Source organism: Didymella exigua, assembly GCF_010094145.1.
Source record: "Didymella exigua CBS 183.55 unplaced genomic scaffold M421scaffold_15, whole genome shotgun sequence".
Classification (NCBI taxonomy): Eukaryota; Fungi; Ascomycota; class Dothideomycetes; order Pleosporales; family Didymellaceae; genus Didymella; species Didymella exigua.
The window spans coordinates 651,273-675,575 of record NW_022984789.1 but is presented as its reverse complement, the minus strand read 5'-3'; the positions used below and the strand labels follow the sequence as shown (position 1 = coordinate 675,575).

The following is a 24,303-nucleotide window of genomic DNA, read 5'->3' as shown; positions in this document are numbered from 1 at the left end:
CGGTCATGAGCACATTTTCGTGATGTACAGCAGCATCTCTGTCCAAAAGGCGAGCGTACAAACTCAATTCCCAGATACGCGACCGGCCCCGGCGCTTGACAGAAGCCCTGGTCCTGGCCGTGGTCGATAGATACCGAGAGGCTCATATTTGCGTTGAGAGGTAGACATGCCAATGATTCCTTGCAACCACACATCTTCAGCTCCGGTAAGACTACCTGTAGTTGAGCAAGGCGCGATCATGTATCATGATGCAGATATTTCTGTTAACTTGAAGCCAACATCTGGAGCAGGCGTTGCTGTCGTGTCTCTTTACAGCATCAGCTGCTTGTGATGATTGATGGAATAATCAATAGGGCGTCTCTAACCTCAACGTACAGGAATGTTACAGTTCGTAGAACGGGAGGTACTCTGAGATAATGCGGGGGAGAAAATCGGGGTACCTAATGAGAGCGACCCACTTTGCACTCAGTCGTTTTCTGGCGGCTGTTTCGACTGTCAATTATGAAGAAGCTGATTCTTGAAGACTGATGTTGGTCGCCAGTGCGCCGAAGCAACAATGAGTGACCTCGGGTACGAAGTACATGGCCAGGACGATGAGTGGTGAAAAAGCGGCTAGGTACCTAGTGACTCGTGAGGTACGTGATTCGCTTAGAATTATCCAGGATCGCCGCCACTCGGCTCGGCCAGCGTCTGCCCGGCAAATTGCAATTTTCCTCGCCTCGTCATCCTTCTTGTGAGGAGCAGGTCAATCATCCGGAGGCACACCAGGTATAGCAAGATATCTTGCAGCAGCATGTGGATCGGCGGGCCGGCCACGACAGACCCTGCGCGCCCCTTGCTGCAGTATTTTCAGGGAGCTATCTCTTGAACATCTCCGGCCGAACCTATAGCACAGTGGCCGCGCTCAACATTGCATCCCAAGATTTCACTGTCGAGTCGTTCTCAACCTCCCCTTGTGTTGCGCTCATTCCGGTACACACACTCGACGCCCGAACAATGTCGCCAGACGAACTTCAATCAGACGGCGATAGGCCTGCGCTGAGGCTCGATCCATTCATCATGGGCGGCGCCGGCTTTAGCTATCAGCTTGTCAATGACCCCAACAAAGCACCAGCAGTCGAAATACTCGAAACGGCTTTCGAGGCTGGCGTGCGCACAATCGACACTTCGCCCTACTATGATCCATCGGAGTTGATTTTGGGGGCTGCTTTGTCGCACCCTCGTATCACACGAAGATGGTGCCGTGAGGATTACACCTTAATGACCAAAGTTGGGAGAATCGCCGCAGACCAGTTCGACTATTCGCCACAATGGATCCGTAGCTCTGTCAATCGATCCTTGCAGCGATTTAAAACTACCTATCTCGATGTGGTTTTTTGTCACGATATTGAATTTGTCGGTGAAGCTGAGGCCGTGGTGGCAGTCGGGACGCTCTTCGAACTCGTACGACAAGGGATCATCAAATATGTCGGCATATCAGGTTACGACCTCGATGCGCTTTCCAGCGTAGCCAGTCTTGTTCTTCAGACATACGGACAGCCAGTAGACGTGGTGCAGACGTGGGCTCAGCTCACTCTACAGAATACGCGACTGGAGACACACGGACTTCCACTGCTGAAGACTGCAGGAGTCAAAGTCGTATGCGCATCCAGTCCCTTGGCCGTGGGCCTGCTGAGTTCGAAGGGTGTGCCAGTTGGCGGTTTGGGAGATTGGCATCCAGCTCCTGAGGGTCTGCGACTCCAAGCTCAACAAGCAGCAAAGATTATCGAATCTCAAGATGAATCTACCGCTGCTCTAGCACTTCGCTTTGCCATACGCAAGGCTGTCGAACTTTCAACCCCGGAACTCCAGATCTCAACTATCAGTGGAGTTGCCTCGTTAGACGAAATCGCAATGAATATCGACACAGCCCGTCAAGTGCTAGGAGATGCCCTCCTATCATCCTCCTCTAAAGGAAGCCCTGTTTTCAATGCAAATCTTGAGCCGCAGGATGAGCTCCGTTTCCGCGTCGTACGTGACGTTTTGGGCAAATGGTTGGATTACGACTTTGCAACGCAAAAGACAGCAGCAGAAGCGCCAAGATCGCAATGAATAACACGTGATAATACATCAATTGAGATATACACCGACCATCGGACCTTTGCAATAGATAGCATGTGATGGTACGTTGAGCGAGCCATATAGCAATCATCAGACCCCTTCATCCCTTCCTGCGACACAGGTCATCGCGTACATTTCCAGTGAGAAAGTAACGTCCAGTACCTACAATGCACTATACACGGTGGTGTTTGGCGAGTGCCTACACAAGATCCAAGGGCTTGGGTGATATGGCTGTCGGTGGTCTTAAAAAGGAACAGACTCGGATTATAACGCGAGCGCACGGCGAAGTCGTCAGGAAAAATTCGGATAATTGAAGCAAAGCACTGTTGAGGGAGCTGAGGACGCCACAGGTGGGTCTAGAGCAATGAAGGATTGAACCAAGTAATGTGAAACTCGGTACTTAGTTATCATATCTAATTGGTTGTTCTTTACGCGAGCCGTTTACCCAGAGACCTGGAATCTGGGGCAAAATGCTAGTATTTACACAGTCAGCAGAGCTTGTTCAGGCTGTCACCAATCTTTCATTCATCAAGACTGTGACCGAGAGCGGGCGTGATATAGTTAAGCTTAGATATTTCTCGCGCGCGATGCTCATTTGGACCCAATTCATGTGGAGAGCCGGTCATTGGACTGAATGCAAGCACGCAGATCCTTCCGGTCTTGTGTCGGAGTACGAAGTGGGCGTTATGGTCCCAAAGAAACATGTTCATGCCTATGAGAAAGCGTCGTGGCTTGGATAGGAGGAATATTGTGTCGTGACTCAGACAGCTAGGCCTCTGCCTCCCTGGTTCCAACGGTACAACCTCAACATGTCCTTTCTCATGTCTACTATCCTTTCACGAACTACTTCAGCGTTTCCATCAAGTCCTCCACTCTCCGTCTCTTTGCCAACTTCACAAGGCCATCCGGTCTTGTTCTGGGTTTTGACGACCATCAAAGTTGCTCGCATGACGCGTCTAAATACACGCTGAAATTCGGTGTTCAGTGTTACGATACAAGCTTCGTGCGCTCTGATGATTGTCTCGCATGCGGCCTCTACCGCAGAGTTGGGACCGCCATGAACCGCCGGCATACGATCGGCAAATAGCAGTAGTACAAGGGACCCGTGGAATAGATAGATGCCGAAAAGGTATGGCATGAATATAAGCTCAGAGTCAATATCAAGAATGGATGATATTGCTTCGGAAGCGTACACAGCATGTGAAGAACATTTGTGGAATGAGGGCGAGGTAATCCATTCGTCTTGAGAACTCGCATAGGGTAGCCAAGCAAGCATCGTAAGGGCATCCCACTCTCCATGTAAGAGAATGTATAGCACATGGAGGATGAAGTGAGCGTACGCGGTTACAAGACAGACCCTAGAGTTCTGCCGGCCGTTGTCTTCGGTGCCATCTGGTGTCGAAGAGAGGATGAATGAGCCTGGAGTTGCTGCTTGGAGGACCGGACCCATTCCCTGATCCAACGTTGGGTTTCCTAGCTCTGTTATCGAGGACCTGTGGCCACGACCTTGCTGTAGACCATCAATGCTTTCTTTGCAGCGGTCGAGGAGATTTTCCACCAAGGCAATGGATGCTTCTCCTTCTAAAATTCCGAGGCGTGGGTGGTGTCGGCGGCGCCGCAGGTGAACGATGTCTCCCAAAAGGACCATTAGAGGCAAGAAGAACTCGAAGAAGCCAGTACCCGTGACCAAGGCAGAGGGACCTTGTTGACGATTTAGAAAGTTGCCTAGGACTTCCTCGTCGCACGACTGCCAAGCCCGCTCCGGTAAAGGGGTGTATACGCAGCTTTCACCGTCCATGATAGCAAGGTTACTGTTAAATGACAAGGCGAGATGTCGGTCCAAGGCAAAAGCCAGCCAGTACGTTCTCCGCATCTCTTCCTTGGCCTCATTCAGACGTGGGTGCCATGAGAGATGCTCAGTTAGAGGTATATCGTCCTCTTCATCATTGCTTCGAGCATCCGGATGGTCCAATTGGTGAAGCTTCATTGTTTCGATAAGAGCAAGCGCCTTACTCCACCACGGCAAGCAATCTCTTTTAAAATCACCACCGGACGTGACGATAGTGATCAGGATAAGGCTTAGTACATCATCAATCACTGGAGTTGGTCGTCCTGGGTCTCTGGAGGTAGGTCCGAGAGCTTGTTGGCCATGCCATGGCTTCTGCACATGGCCACCCGAGACCCTTTGCCAACTGTCAGGGTCACGATCATGTTGAAGTTTAAAGACCAAGTCTTGCAACTTGCTAGACAGACTCGATCGCGCGCCAGGTGCGAGAAGTTCTGGCAAAGATGCTGTCTGGGCAGTGACCCAGATCATCGTGGCGAGTAAGGCAGGCGTAGTGGGTCGAGCGTTGGCGGCATCCAGAATAGATTTTCTCCGCAAGACGGGAGTCAGAACATATGGTGAAGCATTGTGAAATAAGGTTCCTTCAGGAGGTGCGAAGTACAGCTCGAGAAGCTGCAGGGCGAGCTGTGGTTTCAAGACGCCTGAAAGATAAGGCAGCAGTGGAGTCAGGCAAGCGTAGCTGCCATCTAGAGCCTGCAGAGAATGGATGGACGGCAATCGTCGGCCTGACAAGTGTTGAGTTGGGGGATGCAGTCTCCCCATATTCCGAATATCCTCATATGAGCCATGCGGTACCGGGCCGTGACGATCAGTGACTACCGGCTCTACAGGAAATTGCTCCCAAGTGTGAGCCGCATTGATCGCTGGTAAGTCTGATGCCTGGTCCATAATGATCTCATTGGGAGACTCGCGCGAGCCAGCGCTGACAGATCGTTGCATTCCGCTCATGCCTTGCGGGCCGGGAACAAGTTGTGTTCCTTCTACATCTAGACTTGCCGGCATGCTAGGGCCTAGGCCTGTGTTGAGATGCGTGGAGTTGTGATCTTTTCGTTTTCGACCCCTCTTGCGAACATCACGATCGTAGTGACATTCGTAGCCATTATCTCCATGCGTTTAGTTGGCTTTCTGTAGAGTACGAACGGCGAGCTGCATACCTTCACAGCGTCTGCTACATCACCAGCACCGTCAGCAATTGTTTTAAAGTGGGCAATTAACCGTACCAGGGAGCAGCTCCATTGCACTTGACCCGTGATCTGGCACAACTGTCACAGGCTAGTCTTGATCTTTGTCGTATTTCTCGTCCTTGTTCATGTGGAGCCGTAGTCTGCATCGTTCTCCGCTGGTTGGCACTGAACACGAACCTAAACAAACATCCTGTGGGTAATAATCGCGTATTTGAAGAGCAAGAGTCCGGCTATTTGTCTCATCGAAATAAACTCTATTGTGCGGGGTCGACCCGAAGATGAAGGCGCTCGGGCCATGTGCTCCGGACTGTTCCAATTGGCTAGTCGATGTAAGCCTTTTAGTCACATCGTCTTTTTATCCGACTTTCACCTTCGCACGCTCAAGACTTGACTGTTTATTCTTAGTGGTCGGTTCTGGAAAATGTTGGGTACTGATAGTCTGAGTCTAAGTCAATTTTTGAGTTGTTGAGATGAGGTTCACATGCCCCATAAGAGGAGGCATAGCCTCCGTTGGAAGCGGACGACAGCACTCGAGCTCATCATCTAGTCAAAATGTTCGTTGATTCTGATTCGAATCAGCAGCAGATTGACCCTGTGATTACCGGCTTCAAGACTCGAGATGTACGCTTTCCAACGTCGCTCGATCAAACCGGCTCTGACGCCATGAATGATGTTGGCGATTACAGCGCTGCGTTCTGCGTACTCGAAACAAGTAGCGGCCATGTAGGTTGCAGTTCTGCGAGCTTAGATACTACAGAATAAAAGCTAACGCATACTGAATAGGCCGGGCATGGTATGACGTTCACGATTGGCAGAGGCAACGGCCTGGTTGTACAAGCCATACCGTACTTTGCGTCCGCACTCGTTGGCCACAACCTGAGTTCCTTGGTCAAAAACTTTGCGGCTACTTGGAAAGCCTTGACACGTGACTGTCAAGTTCGATGGGTTGGTCCTGAGAAAGGCGTCACCCATCTTGCGTTCGGCGCAGTCATCAACGCAATCTGGGATCTATGGGCAAAATGTGCGAACAAGCCCGTCTGGAAACTGGTCGCAGACCTGAGCCCCGAGGAATTTGTGCGATGCGTACCCTTCGACTACATCGAAGATGCCATCACACCAGAAGAAGCGATCAGATTGCTGACGCAAGTTAGCGGGCAGGAGAAGGAACAGAGGATCCGGGATGCCTACGATGATCGAGCCGTGCCGATATACACAACTAGTGCTGGCTGGCTCGGCTACTCGGACGAGAAGATGTGCCAGCTGTTGGATGAAAATCGACGGGCTGGGGTTAAGCATTTCAAGTTCAAAGTAGGTCGCGACCTGCAAGAAGACCGCAAGCGACTCAGACTCGCGAGAGAGATTATTGGCTACGACACAGCGAAATTCATGATCGATGCAAACCAAGTCTGGTCGGTCCCACAGGCGATATCATACGTAACTGAGCTCGCTGAGTTTAAGCCATAGTTCATCGAGGAGCCAACGAGTCCAGACGATATTCTTGGACATGCAACCATACAACGCAATTTGAAGGGCCTTGGAATAGGCGTTGCAACAGGAGAGATGTGCCAAAATCGTGTCGTATTCAAACAGCTGCTCCAAGCTGAAGCCATTGATATCTGCCAGGTCGATGCATGTCGCATGGGAGGCCTGAATGAGGTGTTGGCTGTGCTACTGATGGCTGCAAAATTTGGCGTCCAGGTTGTGCCTCATTCAGGTGGCGTTGGACTACCGGAGCTCACGCAGCATCTCAGTCTAATTGACTATGTATGTGTCAGCGGAAAAGTCAGCCTTTTGGAGTATGTAGACCACCTTCATGAGCATTTCCGACACCCTAGCATGACTAAAGACGGGTACTTGATCAGTCCGAGAGAATCTGGATACAGCGTCGAGATGGTAGCGGAAAGTATGGATAAGTACACGTACCCATCGCTAGACAAGAAGGGTTGGTGGGTCAGTGACGAGGCACGGAAGGTCCTGGACAGGCAAGCAATAAATTTCCCTCAAGTATGAGCCGGGTCTCGTGCGCCCTATGTTAAGCTTTGGTAGAATGATCACTATTTGACAAGCTCAGATTTCGGCCTATGTGCGTTGAATCGGCGATAACATGATATTTAAGACCATGAGGATGCATTCATAGATTATCTAAAGAACGAAGAGTGTATCCATAAAACTTCCAGAGTCATAGATGAATATTTGATGCTTGGCAACGAGATCTCTGGCTCTTTACAACACAACCTAAGGGTTCTTGCTACAGAAAGGACACCCCTGTACCTGGACAGATCTTGTAGGTTCGATTCTTGATGAGGAAGGTCGACCGCTTCCCGCTTGGAAATTTCTCGATGATAGCGGCTCTGGGAAGGCGAAATGCGTCGCCCACAGAAACGCAGAGCACGCTCGATAGCACGATCTGGGCCGTGGTATCGAACTTCATATTGATGATCTGTGTATAAATATTAGCTTAACAGTAAGGAACGGATGTAGAGCGCCACTAATTAAAGATTGTAAAGAATGTCCTTCAGGTGAACGAAAAGAGAGGGCCCTATCTCAAGCTCCAAGTGGAGGACGCCTGGATTGTGAGGTCCCTGTCCGACAAATACATCAAGATAACTCAGTTGGCATACCGCCTACCGTTGTTACGGATTAGCTGGTGCCCAAAATGAGAGAAGTTGATACTCGGCATTGTCACACAAACCAGCCCTGTGGGTACCGTGCTCACAGATTCACTGTGCAGAAATCGCCCCCAATGCTGTTTTCTTATTTGTCGCAACGTTTTGTCTACACCGAATTCTGGTCCACATTTTCTACACTTTTGTGGTGATCTTGAGGTTCATCAGTAGAACAGGACGGCTTTTCAATATCACCTTCAGCGTGACCCTCGCAAGTTGCAAGTCCACTATCGCTATTCAGCTCACCTGACAGCTTTTTTCCAGACTCACCAGCACCCGAATCAAAGCCTGGAGGTACTCGGATCCCTGTCCGCCTTGCCGTCTCCACTGCGCAGAGCCTCCTACCTTCACAGGACAGCGTCACAACTGTTCGACTCGTTGCACTCGAAGATGATGCTGACGTTGTCGATGCACTTTCCATTTCCATCTCTTCATGCCAATTGTGCACAACACCATACTTCTCGATCTCGCTCCTGAAACCCATGAAAATTCTCCCGTGCTTTGGCGTCCCATAGACGCAGTACGCCGATCTGCGAAAGATCGCGAGTTTGTTCCACACTGCCCTAATACTTGGTACTTTCTCTACGAGCATGATGCCATCGTCTCCGGCATACGTAACGAAAGTCCTCAGATTGCTGTTTGGCGTCAAGTACAGACCCAAGTCGATTTTTTTTCCTGCTTTTCTCTTGTTGCAATAGGAGTGTGAGTGCTGCTTGTGCCCCCAGCCCTTGCGTGGACCTGTCGTATACTTATGTAGAATGTGCAGGCCGAACAGGCTGTATATCAACCGGACGCGACCTGATGCACAAAGTGCCAGCTTATCCTGATTGAATCTGTCGGCGACTGATAACGAGTCCTCATGTTGACAGTTCCTCACATGCCAAAGATGGTCTTCCAGCGAAGAGCGCGGTGAAAAACATGGCAATCTCTCGAAACAGATAGGACAATAAGCAGGTCTTGTGCGTTCGAGGCAAATCTTCCGGTGGTACAGAGCATCTATGGCGTCCAGATCGCGTAAGGATTTTGAGCAGAATGGGCAATTCATTGTGTTCTTGCGTTCATCGTTTCGCTTGAGCCAAGTGTCTTGCGCTACATTGAAGGTTTCGTCTTCAGGGCGAACGGAGCAGTCGTAGAGGTGCTCCGCGATCTTTACAAGACTCCGTGATACGCAGTTGGCGAAGAAAGAAATACTGCATTTCGGGCAAGTGGTAGGAATCGACTTTTGATTTCGGAAACAGAGAACCCGATGCTCAAATGCGTCCATAGTGGCCAGGTTGTTCAAGTCCTTTTTGCAGAGGAGACAGATGCTAGTATGTGCATCTGATTCAGCAGGACGATTCACTTCGGTCTTCTTGCTGACGTTGGCGTTACAGAACCTTGACCAACAGCGATTGAAATGATTCAGGCGTCGCCAGCGATCGATTCCCGTCAAGTCGGTGTCGCACACAGAACATATCGATTGTCCTCGCACACGCTCTACTGGTCGCCTCGAAGGCGTTTTGGCTTTCGAATTCACACCATGATCGAAGGCTTGTGAGTCTGAGTCCTCGGCAATAATTTGTGACAACGTAACGGGTCGTGTTGGGGTTTCGTTTTCCGCGATATCCATGGTGTTGGCTCCATTCGTATCGAATGCAGTGGGAGCAGGTGCCCATGCTTGTAATTGTGCGCTGGCTGCGTTCCCACCTTGCTCGAGCAAACGAGCCTGCACGGTTGAGTCGGCGGAGAACAACTCCACGTTTGCTTTCGATGTATCACCCATCTCTATGGTCAAGCCACTTGTCACCACGTTCGTTGTCGTTGAGGCAGTGTGTCGACGGATATCTCGACTTGGTTGAAGTACTGGCTGCGTGCTGATATTGAATTGATTTGGTCGTGGATTTGAAGGGATTCTTCAATGCGCACTTCGACCCTGACCTGCCTGTTACTTTCCATGGTTCGTAACCCCAGACTTGGTCAGGTTCCCCACCCCACTGAGGCAGAAATTTTTTACAGCCCTCAGTGACGTAAGGTGTTGAGGGTATCATGGAGCGTATGGAAGCACTCAGTGACAAGTTGTCTGTCAAGGTCATTGGGACTAGTAACAATGCTCACTATGGCCATGCGACAGGACTATTTCGTACTTTCATGACGTGTGGGGATCCACCAAAGCTCCTCTCTTCATGTCCCTATGTAGGCCCTTGAGCCAGTTTACTGCATACTGCATACTGCACACGGCATACTGCATACTGCACACTGCACACCATAAGCTTGCTCGAAGCACTTACAATATCATGTTTGTTGTGCACCCCTCGATTATCGTCGTGCTGACGGTCAGTGCTGTGTTCGAGGTGTGACTCGTGTTTGCATTGGCGTATGTAGCATTAGACCGTACGAGCGGAGGTCCTTACTGGGGCAGGGTCAATAATATTTTAAATTCAGACTGCAGTTATCGTATGGCACATCACGTCACAGGGGCTATTAAGAACGCCGAAAAGGAAATATTCGTGATATTGAACTCATCTGATCCTGAGTGGTGAAGAGAGGTCCCTGGCCTTCGCTTTAGACATCACTCCAGATCCATTCGTGAGCATCGTACGTTCACAAGGTTCATTCACCGGTACCTACTCAGTGCAGTCTCAACCGAATTAACTTTCCCTCTTCCGCCCTGTGCTCTTCAGCAACCTGACTGTATCTCGGTCTCGGTCTCAGGCAAATCGTGCTGCCAATTTCGTCTGAGTATCAACTGTTGCAGCAGACGCAGCCGCTGTATAGTCGATAGAAAACTGCGCTAAGTTGCTTGCTAGCCAGGAGGCGACCATATATACATGTCCTGAGACATGCTAGTCCAAGGTAGTCAACAGAGGTGACGATCAAGGCTATAGGACCGACTTGCACCGCAACATCAACGTACTCCTTCAGCTTCTTCTTAGCTTCGAGCCTTAGCGCTTTCTACTTCGCTGCGATCTCTTTTTCTTTTCCGACCTGCATTCTCAGCGCCTCTATGGAAGTTCCAAGCCCTTAGCTTTCGAGAACCTGGATTAAGTACTGATCACGAGTGGCATTGCAAGCAGTCCTTTGGGCGTGTAGTCTACTCTCTAGCCTCACAATCTTCTTGGCCGGCTCGGCAATTGCGGACTCAAGCTCAACTTGTGGTCGCATACTTTCCTTTAGAGCATCAAGTTCGTCCTCGGCAGTAGCTAGATCTGCCATCTGTTCATTCTGTCGTCATCGCATCACGGAGAACTTCACACATTAGGACCATTTTTAAAATAACTTGAATTAGGATCAAACTTACTGCGTCCTCAAGCTTTGTCCGTTTAGCTGAAGCTGCGGTTATGTCAGCTTGTAACTCCGATATGAAGGACCAGCTACCCATATCTAGATGGGAGCGAGAGTGAAAGTGAAGCATCAAGTTAAGTGAGAGCAGTTTTTTTCACCACTGTTTCGCAGCATCATTATGAGAGAACGACCACAGAGTGTAGAAAGCAGTCCCAGCTGGCGTACGTATCAGTCCACTGTGGTCTCCAGGCCGATAGCCATAATTGAAATGCCGCTTTCACTTCGACGCCGCCAAGAAAGGACCGAAAATAAGCTGCCAGTCAACTCTTACGCATGAACTCACCAGATCATTTCTCAACTTGGATCCACCATGCCGCACACGACCGTCTCGAGTATCGTGAATCTGCGCGACAAGTTCTCTCGCCCAGAGAAGGACAGGATTCCAAACGAACTCAAGCGCGCTCTCTCACTGCTCAATCTCACCTCACTCACGAAGCTCGAAGAGCGCTTTCTCGCAACTACCGCCTTTCTCGTACCCTGGGCGGTGTTTCGCGACTCTTGCTTGCTCGTCAATGACTCTCGTGCCAGCGAGCCAACCCTCATCTCACGGCTCGACATCCTCTGGTTCTATACCCAGTTCGACGAGAGCTTGTGCCGCCATGATCCGCGTATCGCAAAGCCTGGTGCGCACTTCGAAATCGACAAGAGCGAGTGGAGCCATGCAGAACACGAAAAGCACCTGTACGCTTGGCTGCTACAAACGTTCTGTGTGGGCAAGGTGTACAGCCCGTTCGGCTTCCGGTACTTCGAGCTGCGCAACGTTTGCACGGCGTGGGTGGAAGTGTTTGTACCGATCATCAACGCGGTACGCGCAAGCTACAGCGTGAAGGGTCGTAGACACTACGGGCGCCTCGCGCTGTTCATCGAAGACAGATGCCCTAGTCGTCTTGCATTTCCTGAAGGCAACGTCAGTATGCCTGCTGGGGTCATGAACTCGCCAACACCGTTTCGAATTATTTCCAGGCAAACGCACCTCCGCGGCGCAAGCCAGACTGTGCTAACGAAGAAGAGCTGCGACGAGACCGAGAGGGAGTTGCGCGATGTGTACCCACAGTACGGTGGCTTGGTCGAGCGTCCGAGATTCAAGCATAAGATGGACGACTGGCTTGAGCTTCAGCGAGAGCGCGCTGCACACCGAAAGACAATCGTGAGGCCGGAGGTAGTGCAGTATGTACCAAAATACCAACCTGAGGTTGTGCAAGGGTCCCAACAGGTCTCTGCTGGCAGGTCGCCAATGAAGTCGACTTTGAAGAAGAAGGGAAGTACGAGCCCGATTAAGCAATACGCAGACGGTTTCCGCCGCTCCCTCTCCATGAACATTGGCAGCAACCGCATGGGCAGGACCGAGCCGCAGTCGCCTCTTTCGCCCACTCGTCCAAAGACACCGAGCACGCCCAAGATACCCCTGATCCCGTATGGCAAGTACTCGTATGTTCCTAAGATCACGAATGAAGTAAGTCGGCACAATGCCCTCGCCTGAAGCAATAGCTGATCACAGTGAGCACAGGAACCAAAGAGCCCTCTGCATGGCGTAACTCGACAGATCGAGATCCCCGAGGATGATGAGAACGACGCTGATAGCAGCGAAGCATGGCCTCTGCCTGCGACTCGTCTACCGCGCCCGAGGCTGCCGGAGCAACGGTTCTCCGAACAGAGCTCGTACACGACCATCCACCACTCGAGCCCGTACGGCCATGGCACACCTGACAACGCAGTCGAAGGATCACAGCGATTGAGCGTAGAAACCGAGGACCCTGTCTGGTCGCCAATGGGAGCCCCGAGTGCCATTCCACGTCCGCTCAACAAAGTCCGCTCAGAAACCAAGGCATCGAGCCCGCAGCCATTGCTGGAAGTAAAGAAGTCGGTCTCAGAGGCTCGGCATCCCAGCTACGAGGGTAACGGCTACCAGGAAGAGATCAGCTTGACAAACCTGCATGCTCGACAAGCCAGCGCAGGCAGCCTGTCTGTCAGCAGCGATGCGGTTCCACCCAAGCCACGCAGTCGCCTGCCTGCTCCCATCAAACTCCCTCCTCCATACGTGAACCAGCATGAGCTGCGCGTTGCATCCGATAACACCTATCGCAACGACGTCGTGCCAAAGGCTTCAACTGCCCCCTGGCCCCCTGAAGATAGTAACCCAACAGCGTGGCCGAGCAACAACAAACCATGGGGGCGTCGCGTGGAGCTTTCGTCCGAGATCGCACCACCCATCCCCGCAAAGAGTCCTGAGCGCAGGGCAGCAAAGCGCGGTCTCAGGTCTGAGCAGCTTGTGCGTGAACACAGTCCCGATCCTCAAGGCTTGACCCACCCTGCTTTGCGCGACAACAGGACCGAATTTGAGATGCTACGCATCGTTTCGAAGGAGAATATTCGCGCTGCCCTCGGCGACCTGACGCCAGAAAGCTCGATTGAAGATCTTCGTGCTCGTGCAAAGGCGCCATCGCGTGTCGCAAGCCCGCCTAGGCTCGAGACATACAACAGTCATATGTTCCCGAGAAAGGATGCGCGTCCCAACGGGCCTTGATACTGGTGAGGGTAAGCATGAAGCAGATGTTAGTGTTGTTCAGCAGATGGGAAACGGGTGACTTCATGGCAGATGATGCATAGAAGTTGGGAGAAGGGACTTTGGTCAGACAATAATGTCAGAGGAGTCTTGTGTCGGGTGAGACCTGCCCCAGGAGTAGCTTGGGCTGGATGTCGAAGGTGTTTGTGATGTCTGATGTGATGCTGAAGATGGCGTGTGGCAGACGCGACGCGTGGAGCGAGTGAGTCCGAATCGGATCTTAGCGCGATCCCACAGGGTAAGCTCCCATGGGCTGGTAATGTTTCGTGGGCTGCACACGAGATACAGACTGGGGTAAGAGATGAGCTAAAAATCGAAATGATACATGTATCAAGCTGTGTCAGAGCATTTATTGAAAGCTTAGATGTTTTCGAACAACGGAAAAGTGCATGTCGAGCACAGGTATGTTTCAAAGTATACATTAGAAGGACAGAGTGTAGGATGTCAAATTCGCCTGCACAACCCAAGATCAGTCACTCTTAGATACATGTTCAACCTGCAGATCGATCCACCGCCCTAGCAGCCTTAGTATGCAAATGACAACACGCACTTCCTTCTCGTTCCGATCCTCCTCGCTACTGCTCAGGTCTTCAACTCCAGCAGCCGAAGCGTCAAGCTCATCGATGTCTGCGTTCAGCACGTCCAGACCGTCCGCGCGTGGTGCCCCATCTTCTCTGCCGCTGTCTGTCTCATCTGCCTCTTCCGGCGCCTCTTCTGCTTCACCATCAAGCCCATGCCCGGTGCGAGGATCTGTTTCATGCCCAATGAACCCACGACTGTCTGATTTCACCCCAGACTCCCCTCTCACATGTGCAACATGATCATCTTCGTCCACATCCATACGATGGACCTCTTCGATCTCCTCTCCAGCCAGCACCCCATCCACCGTATCATCCAGCGCGTCGTCGATCCCTTTGTCGACCACCTCGTCCCCATCCTCGCCCTCTTCTTCCTCAACATCTCCCTGGCTCCCCTCCCCAACAAACTCCACCCACCACCTACCCACACTTTCTCTAATCCATTTCGCCCCCTCAACAATACACCTCCTCTCCCAATCCTCTCTGACCAGTCCAACAAGCGGCCTCTTGTCCTCCAAATCCGCCAGCACTTCGAGAAGACTCATATTCGGATTCCCCAGATAATCGTCCAGGATATTTTCGAGCCCGATTTGCGCGCCCCTGTAGAAGTAAGGGAGTTCCCGGTCGGACAGGGAGGGGAGGAGGGGGTAGATTATTGTTGGGGCGCGCGGTGGGGGAGAGGCGCCTGGCTCAGAGTTGGTGGACGAGAGTGTTGCGGTTTGTGAGCAGGGGAGAAGAGGCGGCGCGGAAGGATCTGAGCATACAAGACGAAGTGGCGTGTACCGCGGCGGTGTCGAAGCTGGTGCAGCGACATCGAGTGAGCCGGCTGGAGGCACGGTTGATGGTAGACGTGCAGGGTGATCATCTTGTAGAAAGTCGGGTGCGAGACTGTTGCGCTCCATGGTGGCGTTGGTGAAGTGTGGCGATTGCTGGTCGAGGTTGGGAGTGAGTGTGGGTACAGCCCTGCCGTGATATTTTGCAAAGTGTGGCGGACTGAGGTGCTTGCTGCGTGCTTGCAATGGTTGCTTACGCTTTCACTCCTCGGGACTGCGGGCCATGCTTTGTGCGAACTTGCTGCTCGCGTAATGTGCGAGCTTATTATTGTGGTGTTCCATACAGGCCATCTTGCTTTCACAATCCGTGTGGCTGTATAAAACGTATGTGTCCCTGGCCGGAGGACGACGAGACCACGAAAAGCACCACCGACTACCAGTGATGTTCAATTGTTTCTTGGACTGCATGTACAGGGTGGCGCCAGATGTGTAGCAAGGTTCTTCGCTATGCATCGCAGTGATGGCACATAGAAGTGAAGGTGCGGGAATATGTGATGCTGGGAAGGCATGACCACAGGAAGGAATGTAAACAAAGGTGAAAGCAGCGACCGAGCGTAAGTGGTGTGTTGGTAAGTATGGTTGTCAATACGTATTGACAGTGTCTTCTTCAGACCTGCTGTGTGCACCTGCATCTAAGACAATCCCTCCACTACCAAGCCTGTCTCTTGATGCAGGCGCACATATCCAACTACTATTTGCCCGGATATATCACTATGATGTGACGGCTCGTTCGAGGCTGGCACACGCGTCAACGCCATATTCCCGTCCGTACGAGGGATGAAGTTGTACGGCCAGACTTGAGTCTTGGGTGGACCAGCCTTACCAGGAACAGCGAATCGTACCGTCTCGAGTCATGTGGAGCTCAATTCAGTAATTCCTGACCGAAGGTGGGTGGACCCCCGCACGGAGATCGCCCCGCTCGGTAGCGGGAGCCTTATAGCTAACCGGGTATTGATCGGCATTGCGCGGGTGGCTGACGAGCAAGCCTTCGGAAAGCAGCTTGCTCCGTGGAATCCGGGTTGGTTGGAGGTGAGCAGTGGCTTCGTCGCTGAAGTCACCCGTCAGTGTTGCATTCATCCATCACCCTCCGCGGAACGTGGGTAAAACTATGACCAGGGTAGAAATGTTTTCAGGAGTAGGTTTGCAGTTGCGGCGGTATGAACAGCTGATGGCTCTGGTGGATCATCTCCTCGATCTTGCTGGTTTCATTCATCTCGAAGTCATGCATGAGCTGCATCTGTTGCTGCTGGTTGAGACCATTGGCTCTGGCATCCTGACTCCAGCCTGGATTGAGGTAGTCGGCCATCTCATAGCCTTGGTTCGCAGCGTAGTATTCGTTGTAGTGCGGCGATGTGAGAGGCATTGTCGCTGTGTTGAAATGATCTTGCTGAGGCATTGCGAAAGTGGGGGTCCACTGTGGCAGCTCGGCAAACGTTGTTGGAAGCGCGGTGAACTGCGTCGTGGGCGGGTAAGCAAATGTAGGTACGTTCGCATCAACCGACGTCTTCGGACTTGGGTCGTAGTGCTGCTGGGGCTGCTTAGGTAGCTGCAACGATGAGGCCTGGCTCGAGGGCGAACTCGTGATCATCGAAGAATTGGCTCGCACGTGTTCGTGGCCGAAGAAGTGCTGTCCCTGGGTTGGTAAATAGCCGAACGGCGGTTGTACGCTATCCTTAGGCGTGCTCACCGATGCGGTGGATGCTGTCGCAGGACTCGTCGTCCGAGATCTGTTGATGCCATCCACGATACTGCCTGACACGACTGAAGCGCAGTCTGATGGCGAGTTGGCTGTAATGGGCACGTCTCCATCTTTGTTATAGATTTCCATGCAGGCACCGATCAAGTTATGATAAAGGTCTCTGGCTGAGGCAACACCAGGCCATCTATCAGATGCGAGTAGAATAGATTCCATTGCAACGCTGAGATGTCCCTCGACTTCCTCCCTGCTGTGCAGGCGACGGACTTCCTGGTAGGATAAAGTCCAAAGCATGGTGTTGATGCACATGAAGATCGATTGTACGAAAATCCACGTGACGTCAACGGTCTTCATGTCGATTTGCCTTTTGTGCATGTAGATGTTGTACTGGCATGCATCGAAGCAGCGGATCGCAGCTTGTAGTGAGGGTCTCGGGACCTGTGGTGAGGGGCGGAAGATGAACACGATCATAATGTTGTATCGACCAATGAACCTATAAGTGTTCAGTGAATGCCCCTCAGAGAGGAACTGCGTACATACCAGACTTTGTTCAAGCCAGAGCCGCCATCCATCTCCGGACTTGTGTCTCGCCACGCCTCGATCTTGCTTTGTATCTCCGCGAACCAGGGATGCTGGTCGTCTTGCGGCTCAGCTGTCTTCCTTTGATATAGCTTCTTGCGAATCTCCAGTTGCAACAAACGCATCTTGTAGAAGTGAATACCGATCCACTTCTTGAGTGAGGCTTGCGGCGCAGGCTTGATACCTTCTTTAGTGATGTAGACATCGTCAACGAGCTCAGAGAAGTTGACATCGATATGTTGACGTCTCGCGGCATAGTGAGCTGGTCTTCCTAGACTGTGCGAGAGGCCGTAGTCCATAGTGAGCAGACTCCAGAATAATCGCCGGCGCATATCAACCTCGAGCGGGTCCGCGGGCTGTCCCCCGGGTCCTCGCGTGATTGTCTTCTCCTCATGCAGTCCTAGAGCTTGACAAAGGCGCATTCCAAGACCGATGATGTAGTAGACTGCCGTTCTCGTGGGTGTCAGGAGCGAATATCCGGCTACGAGACCGAAGCATTGCAGGGTCTTCAAGTTCATTGGCTTAATCGCAGCTTCGAAGTACGTCAGGGCGGAGAGATAGTAGCTGTCAGCGAGACCAGCGTACTGGGTGTCCATCTTTTGCAGGCTAATGGCGATGACCATGCGCAGACAATAGTTCTGATAGGGGTCTGTAGAGCCATTGTACACCTCTTCGACGTCCTGGGTGAACGTTGGCTCGTGGAAGATGGGATACATGGGGTGCACTAGGAAGCTGTTAGCAGACTGCAGGGCTGATTTCAGGTCATACGTGCCTTTGCAGTAGAACAGCTCGACTAGTAGATTGGTGAGATCTCGATTCGGTAGTTCTTCAGCCGCAACGTCGCTGACCAGGGGGTACACCTTGGACGTCGGTCGTTCGTCTTCCTGCTCAAACGTAGCCTTGATCGACTGTTGTCGTGCGTGGGGCACAATCTCAGATATTGTCTTTGACTCGGTGAACTGCTTTGCCAGCTGCATCACCAGGCGCGTGATGGTGATGCCGCTCGACGGCCCCAGGAACTTGGACTCGTCCGTGTCCTGCACTCGCACCGCTGCTGCCCCGCGCATGACGTCCTCGGCGTCAGGCTCAACATCGTCCCCCTCGAGGGCGGCCAGCTGCTTCTCAAGCTCACGCACCTTGTGCTGCAGGTGCACGACGTAGTTGCGCGGGATCTTCCTGCCTTTCGTAGGGTCGTAATATTCGCAGTGCGAGTTTGTGCGCTCGCAAGGACCGCATCGAGGGAGTCCGGGGTCGCATCGTGTCTTGCGCTGCAATGGGTCACATGTCAGTTGCAGTCCGTCAAACCACCCAGCAAACGCAGAAGCCACGCTGTACACGAGAACGAGGGCCTCCTCACCGTTCTGCATCGACAGCAGGCAGTCAACGTGTGCGCAATCCTGCCACTCTGCACTCCATTTGCGCCGTCGGCGTCTTCAGTCTTCACTTTCGCCTCGTTTGCGGCCTCCATGTTTCGGCGGTCACCTCAGGTGTGAGGGGTGACGTGCTACTGGTTGTCTATAAGGCTCGGCTCCTGGGGTAGGGAGACCGGCATGTACGTCCATAACAAGAGGAATAGGTAGCAGGCAAGGCGCAGACAGTAGCGATGGCAGGAGTCGAGACCTGCGACAGCTCACAAAGAGTGCACCGAGCCTGCGGCACGTCCCAGGCAAATGTAGCGGCCGTCCGAACAGAGTAATCCCAGCGCGGATAGATGTTTCAATGTCCAAGAACTGCGCGTCCCTGGCCGGCTTCACAAGAAAGAAAAACACGGGCCAGTACCCAATGCACTGCTGCGCCAACCAAATGCACCGATGAAGAGCGCGGAACTGGACAGAACCGCTACTGGCGCGGGCGTACCCTTGGTGATGACAGGTCGAGACTGTGCAGCACTGACAGCTAGGTTTGGTTCCTCGCTCGTAGCCGAGGGCGGGCAGAGGCCGTGATAGGCGCAGCCCATGTTTGGGCCTCGACCCGGCACCGAACTACAGAAGCCCTCCCGGCGAAGAGGCACCCCGGCTTCCACTCCTGTCGCTCGCCAGTCAGCGGACCGTCACGCATCACGGGCGCCTGTCTGCACTTAGCACGGCCGCGCTTCTTAATCTCAACGGGACTTTGAAAACTGCAGCGTCGGCTGGGCTATACCACCTTGAACACACAACAAGGGTCCAGAGCTTCCACGGGCCAGTGCTATCTCCAAGCGCACACTCGAACACCGATACGCCGACCCTGAAAACGCCACCCGTTGCGTCGCTCAACACCACCCAAACGGCCCACCGCGCGGCGGCCAGCGCAGCTGAAGAAAAGGCGTCCAGCCCTTGCGTGCATCTGCAGACCTGTCTTGCAGCCTCCCACGCTATTCCTTCAGGAACCGATTGCAGCACCAAGCAGGTAAGTGCATCTCGTGTATTGCAGCCATGGGCCGAAGCGTTGGACAGCTGATGCCCCTCGCATTCTGCTGCTGGTCTAATCTTGTGCAACATCCCTGGGACCCTTTTCCACGTATAGAAGGCGCCTTGTCCAGAGTCCACATTCCACGTGCTTGTTGGGGAATCACTCACCATCATGATCATGTCGAGCCAAGCTAACCCGACTATAGAGGGCAACGATCTGATGGTTCTGGAGACGCCACTTCTCAGAGTCAGCCGGCCTGTTGCCGCTTGTTCGCGATGTCGAGCAGCCAAGGTCAAATGTGATGGCAAGCTGCCAGCCTGCACAGCATGTGAGAAGTCGAATCGTGCTTCAGAATGCTCAAGCACAAACGATCAATTTGCACGAGGAAAGGAGCGGAGCTATGTCGCCACACTCGAAGCACGTGTCGAGAGACTCGAGAAGAAGATCTCAGAGTCAAGAAATAGGAGGAAATCATCCACGGTCGTCATGTTGGATTCCTCTGAAGCTTCGACACCTCGCAGGACTTCGGTCGACGCTCTAAAAACCCCAAGACCTATCAGCAAGCGTGCAGCGCGGCGGAAGGAAGCATCGCAGATTGACGAGCTGGTCTCAGATTTCGGTCTTCTGTAAGTGAGCCATCCTCGGCCTTTGGAGCTTTTGCTAACCCCACAGCGCTGTCAATGCAACGGCAAGAGGCTTTTATGGCTTCACCACCGAGATGTCGTATGCACGACTGATCTTGTCAGCAGCTGCCAAGGAAGCTCTACCAACAGGGCTACACAAAGCCTTACCTGCGAAGTTTGCTGCAAAACCACTGATCCAGCACTTCTTGAACAATATTTTCACCTTGATCCCGGTATTTGAAGAAGCGGCATTGTATGCCTCGGTAGGTGCCATCTATCAACAGGGTGATGTCGCAACGCCTTGGGACCGCTGGGTCGTACGCATGGTTCTGGCAATCGCCTGCATCTCCCAATCCGAGCAGCGGGGTGACACCCATTACTCGGACGCAGTTGGTCACGTCAATGCTGCTCTCGAAAACGCCGAGGATGTCCTTCATCCTGGCTATGTCACAAGCATTCAAGCTCTGGTCTTGTTCACCATCTATGCTGCCATGGATCCGCACCATTTCGACAGTTGGACCCTCATCGGTGCGGCTTCAAGAGCGATGGTCGATCTGGGTATTCATCAAGATCCTTCTAAGGATGTTGTGGTAACGAAAGGCAAGCTTGAGGTGAGACGGCGAGTCTATTGGTGTGTCTACGCTATTGACCGGTATGTGGCGCCTTGAGTCTCTTGAATTCTAGAATTGACGAAGCTGCAGGTCGACTTCCCTTGTCCAGACCAGGTCCTTCTCATTCTCGGATGAGGCTACTCACGTTGCATTCCCCTTCCACAACAACGCTACGTCACCTAGATACAGCTCACCTCGGTCGGTTGTCTTCCTGCAAAATTTCGACTCAGCACTCGATCTGTTCAGGATGCGTGAGATCCAGTCTGAGTGGTACATGGACCTCTTCCAGTCCGGACGTAAGCCTTGGCCGGAGGCATATTCATACATCTGGAAGCAGTACGCCAAGATGACAGACTGGTTCAACAGTATCTCGCAAAGTACTTTGCCAGCTTTCAAGGCTGGATTCGAGCTAGAGTTGCTTTACAGCTACGTCTACATCCTTTCGCCAAGTCCACGCATGCCACACATCGACGAGTACGCCCAACGCCTCATCTTTGAGCACTGCATCTCCTACTCTATCAACATGCTCGCTATTCTCACCGAGACGTTGTCGACAACGAAAACACCCCTCACCTTCTACGATGCTATGCGAGCGTATATGACTGGCAGACAACTTGTTGATGTGCTCTCACGCAATCCGGACGTAATTCTCAACCCAATACCCCCTTCTCTACCAGCAACTACAAGCTCACTCATGGCTTCGGATGATCCACTCGCGCCTGCTGCTCAAGTTGGACCGCCGCCGTTTCCCACGCCTCAGATGTCTGACGGCCAGACTACTTCCCTTGATCCAACAGTGCGCGCCATCAACGCTCTCAACGACTTTACTCAGATCTTGTCCAACTTCGGTCTCCGTTTCGGCTTTACGCATTGGCGGGATCGCTTCCAGAGAGAGTCCGCCACGCTATCAGCGCAGCTCTACCAACGAAAATCAACATCACCACACACATCTCCGTCACACCAGATGCCTCCCACGGGTTACCATCCTCAGTGGGTCCCCATGCCGTCCGTCTCGCCGCACGCACCTGGAATGATGTATCCTGGTCCAACCACACCTCCGTCTCTGTTCCCGCAACAGAGCAGCCCCTTCTCAGGATCTATATCCTACACAGGCAATCCGTTCGACACGGCGACGAGTCCCTACCAGCAGACGATGTCTTACGAAAACCCTCCCCAGCCTCAGCCCCAGCAGCACATGTACGCAACGCCTTCTCCACAGCCGATTCCCGAAATGCCACAACCGACCGACGGAAAGCGTAGGGCAGTGGTCTATGGCCCTGTACTAGCTCGGCAGCAGCGCGGGGGGCAGGGCCAAGAAAGCGGTGTTGCACACTCGCATGCAGCTCCGCAGGACGGAACGCACTGGCCACAGGCACAGCATCAGCAGGCGCCAAGCCAGGTCGACAACAGTTGGACGCAAAGCACGACTCATGATGGCGGCGCAGTGCAGTGGAGCCAGGACACCGGTCGCGGAACCTGGGGGTGAAGAGCTTCCGACGGGTCTACAACGCTCACCGAAGGCGTTTGCGGTCGTGCAGACGAGTCATGAAGCGACGCCCAACAGCAAAACTTCGTTATCGTGAGGGCGTTAGGCACTTGTCATCATCGTACGAGGCCGCACAACCGACTCGCGGAACACCATGCCGCCCGCCGATCTCTCTCCGATCCATCTGTCGAGTCAATAACGCCGGCGGCCCCCGCAGTGTCGAAATGGTCTCGAAGTCTAGATCTGTGGAGATGGAGGATTTTTCGTGCACATGGTTAGCGCAGCGCTAGGAGGCGGCGAAAGGCTTATCTTAATCACAGCAACGCGGATCAGAACGCGGATCAGAACGCGGAAGTTCGGAAGTGGAGGAAGATGCAGCAAAAGTTCGTACTGCTCCGGGGTCCGGTGCCGCTTCAACTGAGGAGCCCTCGCATGATCCGAAGAGGGGGAAGGTCTGCAGCATGGCTACAGTACGGCGGATGTTCTCGACTTCTACCAAACGCAGTCAATTCGAGCGTTCACGCTCTCCGTCTATCGACCATTGGCTCTTCTCGAATCATATGGCGACTCCGACTCATTGTACTAATAATTATGACTCTGGATCGACATGCGGACCTTAGAGATCAGTGGGAAAATTCAGAACAACAATTCAAACCACCCCAAAACAGTCATCCACCACGATCCGATCCATTCAGATCCCGCCGACACCAAAAGCACCCAGAGTCCCAGACGTCGAAATCACCCAAGATATCACCATACGAGACGAATATTCCCACCGTCATTAGCTTACATTGACAAAAACTTTTATCAGGTACGAACTGCTTCCGAAGACCCACACTGGGCAAGCAAGTCAGCGCGTTGCGGCTGTGATTCCAACACTACGGCGCGCACCGCGAATGAATCAGCCACCATCTCCCTATTCCGTTAAGTCCACGAAGTGCCCCACATGCATACGCTATATGTTTTGCAGTCAACAAAGGGGATAATGGGATAGCGCCGAGGGTCCGCATTATAGAGTTGCGCCCCACACGTCTACACGCACCTTCCAGAACACTCGTGACGTTCATAGGCCACCGGGATGAGCTCCGGTACTGACATGATCACCACGCATTCATCAGACCGAGCCGCAATGACGCTTTTAACTCGATACGAGAGCCACGACTCGCACGACAAAGCTCTTACAACACCTGCCGGACCCTCGAAGCTCCATCACACAGCTAGTGCTGCTAGAGCCGCAATCGCGTCACTGAAGTACCGGAGTAACATGCGCACGCGCCATCGGAACATTCAACAGGCCGTCATGCGCAAAATCCTGAAACCTTACTTTAATCTTCGTTCGAGATTCAAAGCAACGTCAGATGTAACACCCACTGCACACGCTTGCATATGCTTCAGTGTACACGAAAAATCTCGGTCTGACACAGCTTGCAATTCATGTCCTGTTCAACAACTGGGTACTTGTTCATCTGGGTCGGTTGGTATTATTTAGTTGTATTGCTGCTTGCGTTATACCTCTTGAATTTCGCAGGCCTTGGAGGACTGGCTCTGAGTTCGATTATCAGCGGATAGTAGTTCCTGTGTCCAGATTTCCCTTCTTCCTTTGTCAGAAAATTTGCAAGACTATCGTTGCACTTGCTCGTTCGGAGGCCAAATGGCCATCGTGTGGTCATGCTACGAACAGTGCTTTCAGGACAGTAGCATCAGCCACACACGCATGGGGTTACGCGGATGGGGCGAGGTCGATGATCTTTCGCAGACATATGTTCACAGCCGGATCGATTATCAAGGGAGTGCGGAAAGAGCTGTACAGTACACCGCCTGGAAAT

General features: G+C 52.6%; 8 protein-coding genes across 8 annotated transcripts; 4 read left to right on the top strand and 4 right to left on the bottom strand.

Moving 5' to 3' along the window:
- The first annotated feature begins 756 nt into the window (after positions 1–756).
- Positions 757–2,203, top strand: M421DRAFT_421279 (Aldo/keto reductase). Its single transcript, XM_033592782.1, has one exon. The coding sequence runs from the start codon at positions 997–999 to the stop codon at positions 2,089–2,091; it is 1,095 nt and encodes a 364-aa protein (XP_033448350.1). The 5' UTR covers positions 757–996; the 3' UTR covers positions 2,092–2,203.
- A 317-nt stretch (positions 2,204–2,520) lies between these two features.
- Positions 2,521–5,351, bottom strand: M421DRAFT_421278 (uncharacterized protein). Its single transcript, XM_033592781.1, has 2 exons — positions 5,167–5,351; positions 2,521–5,114 (listed from the first exon to the last, which is right to left on the bottom strand). The coding sequence occupies exon 2, from the start codon at positions 4,946–4,948 to the stop codon at positions 2,861–2,863; it is 2,088 nt and encodes a 695-aa protein (XP_033448349.1). The 5' UTR covers positions 4,949–5,114; positions 5,167–5,351; the 3' UTR covers positions 2,521–2,860.
- Positions 5,352–5,682: 331 nt separating this feature from the next.
- Positions 5,683–7,140, top strand: M421DRAFT_101443 (enolase C-terminal domain-like protein; the record flags this gene model as incomplete). The annotated part of the gene is made up of 3 exons (XM_033586645.1): positions 5,683–5,853; positions 5,914–6,564; positions 6,595–7,140. 3 exons carry the CDS (start codon positions 5,683–5,685, stop codon positions 7,138–7,140), a joined length of 1,368 nt encoding a protein of 455 aa, XP_033448348.1.
- A 765-nt stretch (positions 7,141–7,905) lies between these two features.
- On the bottom strand, positions 7,906–9,558 carry M421DRAFT_92897 (uncharacterized protein; the record flags this gene model as incomplete). Its single annotated transcript, XM_033598072.1, has 1 exon — positions 7,906–9,558. One exon carries the CDS (start codon positions 9,556–9,558, stop codon positions 7,906–7,908), a length of 1,653 nt encoding a protein of 550 aa, XP_033448347.1.
- A 1,869-nt stretch (positions 9,559–11,427) lies between these two features.
- On the top strand, positions 11,428–13,800 carry M421DRAFT_392803 (uncharacterized protein; the record flags this gene model as incomplete). Its single annotated transcript, XM_033590032.1, has 2 exons — positions 11,428–12,490; positions 12,620–13,800. 2 exons carry the CDS (start codon positions 11,428–11,430, stop codon positions 13,639–13,641), a joined length of 2,085 nt encoding a protein of 694 aa, XP_033448346.1. The 3' UTR covers positions 13,642–13,800.
- Positions 13,801–14,149: 349 nt separating this feature from the next.
- Positions 14,150–15,160, bottom strand: M421DRAFT_5741 (uncharacterized protein; the record flags this gene model as incomplete). Its single annotated transcript, XM_033595496.1, has 1 exon — positions 14,150–15,160. One exon carries the CDS (start codon positions 15,158–15,160, stop codon positions 14,150–14,152), a length of 1,011 nt encoding a protein of 336 aa, XP_033448345.1.
- A 1,060-nt stretch (positions 15,161–16,220) lies between these two features.
- Positions 16,221–18,834, bottom strand: M421DRAFT_101442 (uncharacterized protein; the record flags this gene model as incomplete). The annotated part of the gene is made up of 4 exons (XM_033586644.1): positions 16,221–17,280; positions 17,328–18,090; positions 18,139–18,634; positions 18,724–18,834. The coding sequence occupies 4 exons, from the start codon at positions 18,832–18,834 to the stop codon at positions 16,221–16,223; spliced, it is 2,430 nt and encodes an 809-aa protein (XP_033448344.1).
- Positions 18,835–19,976: 1,142 nt separating this feature from the next.
- M421DRAFT_63974 (Zn(II)2Cys6 cluster transcripitional activator) lies at positions 19,977–22,477 on the top strand (the record flags this gene model as incomplete). The annotated part of the gene is made up of 3 exons (XM_033596104.1): positions 19,977–20,383; positions 20,430–21,032; positions 21,082–22,477. The coding sequence occupies 3 exons, from the start codon at positions 19,977–19,979 to the stop codon at positions 22,475–22,477; spliced, it is 2,406 nt and encodes an 801-aa protein (XP_033448343.1).
- Positions 22,478–24,303: the final 1,826 nt, after the last annotated feature.

Bases quoted from the DNA above. Each gene is read 5' to 3' on its own strand.
- M421DRAFT_421279 (XM_033592782.1), top strand. From the start codon at position 997: ATGTCGCCAGACGAACTTCAATCAGACGGCGATAGGCCTGCGCTGAGG.
- M421DRAFT_421278 (XM_033592781.1), bottom strand. From the start codon at position 4,948: ATGCCGGCAAGTCTAGATGTAGAAGGAACACAACTTGTTCCCGGCCCG.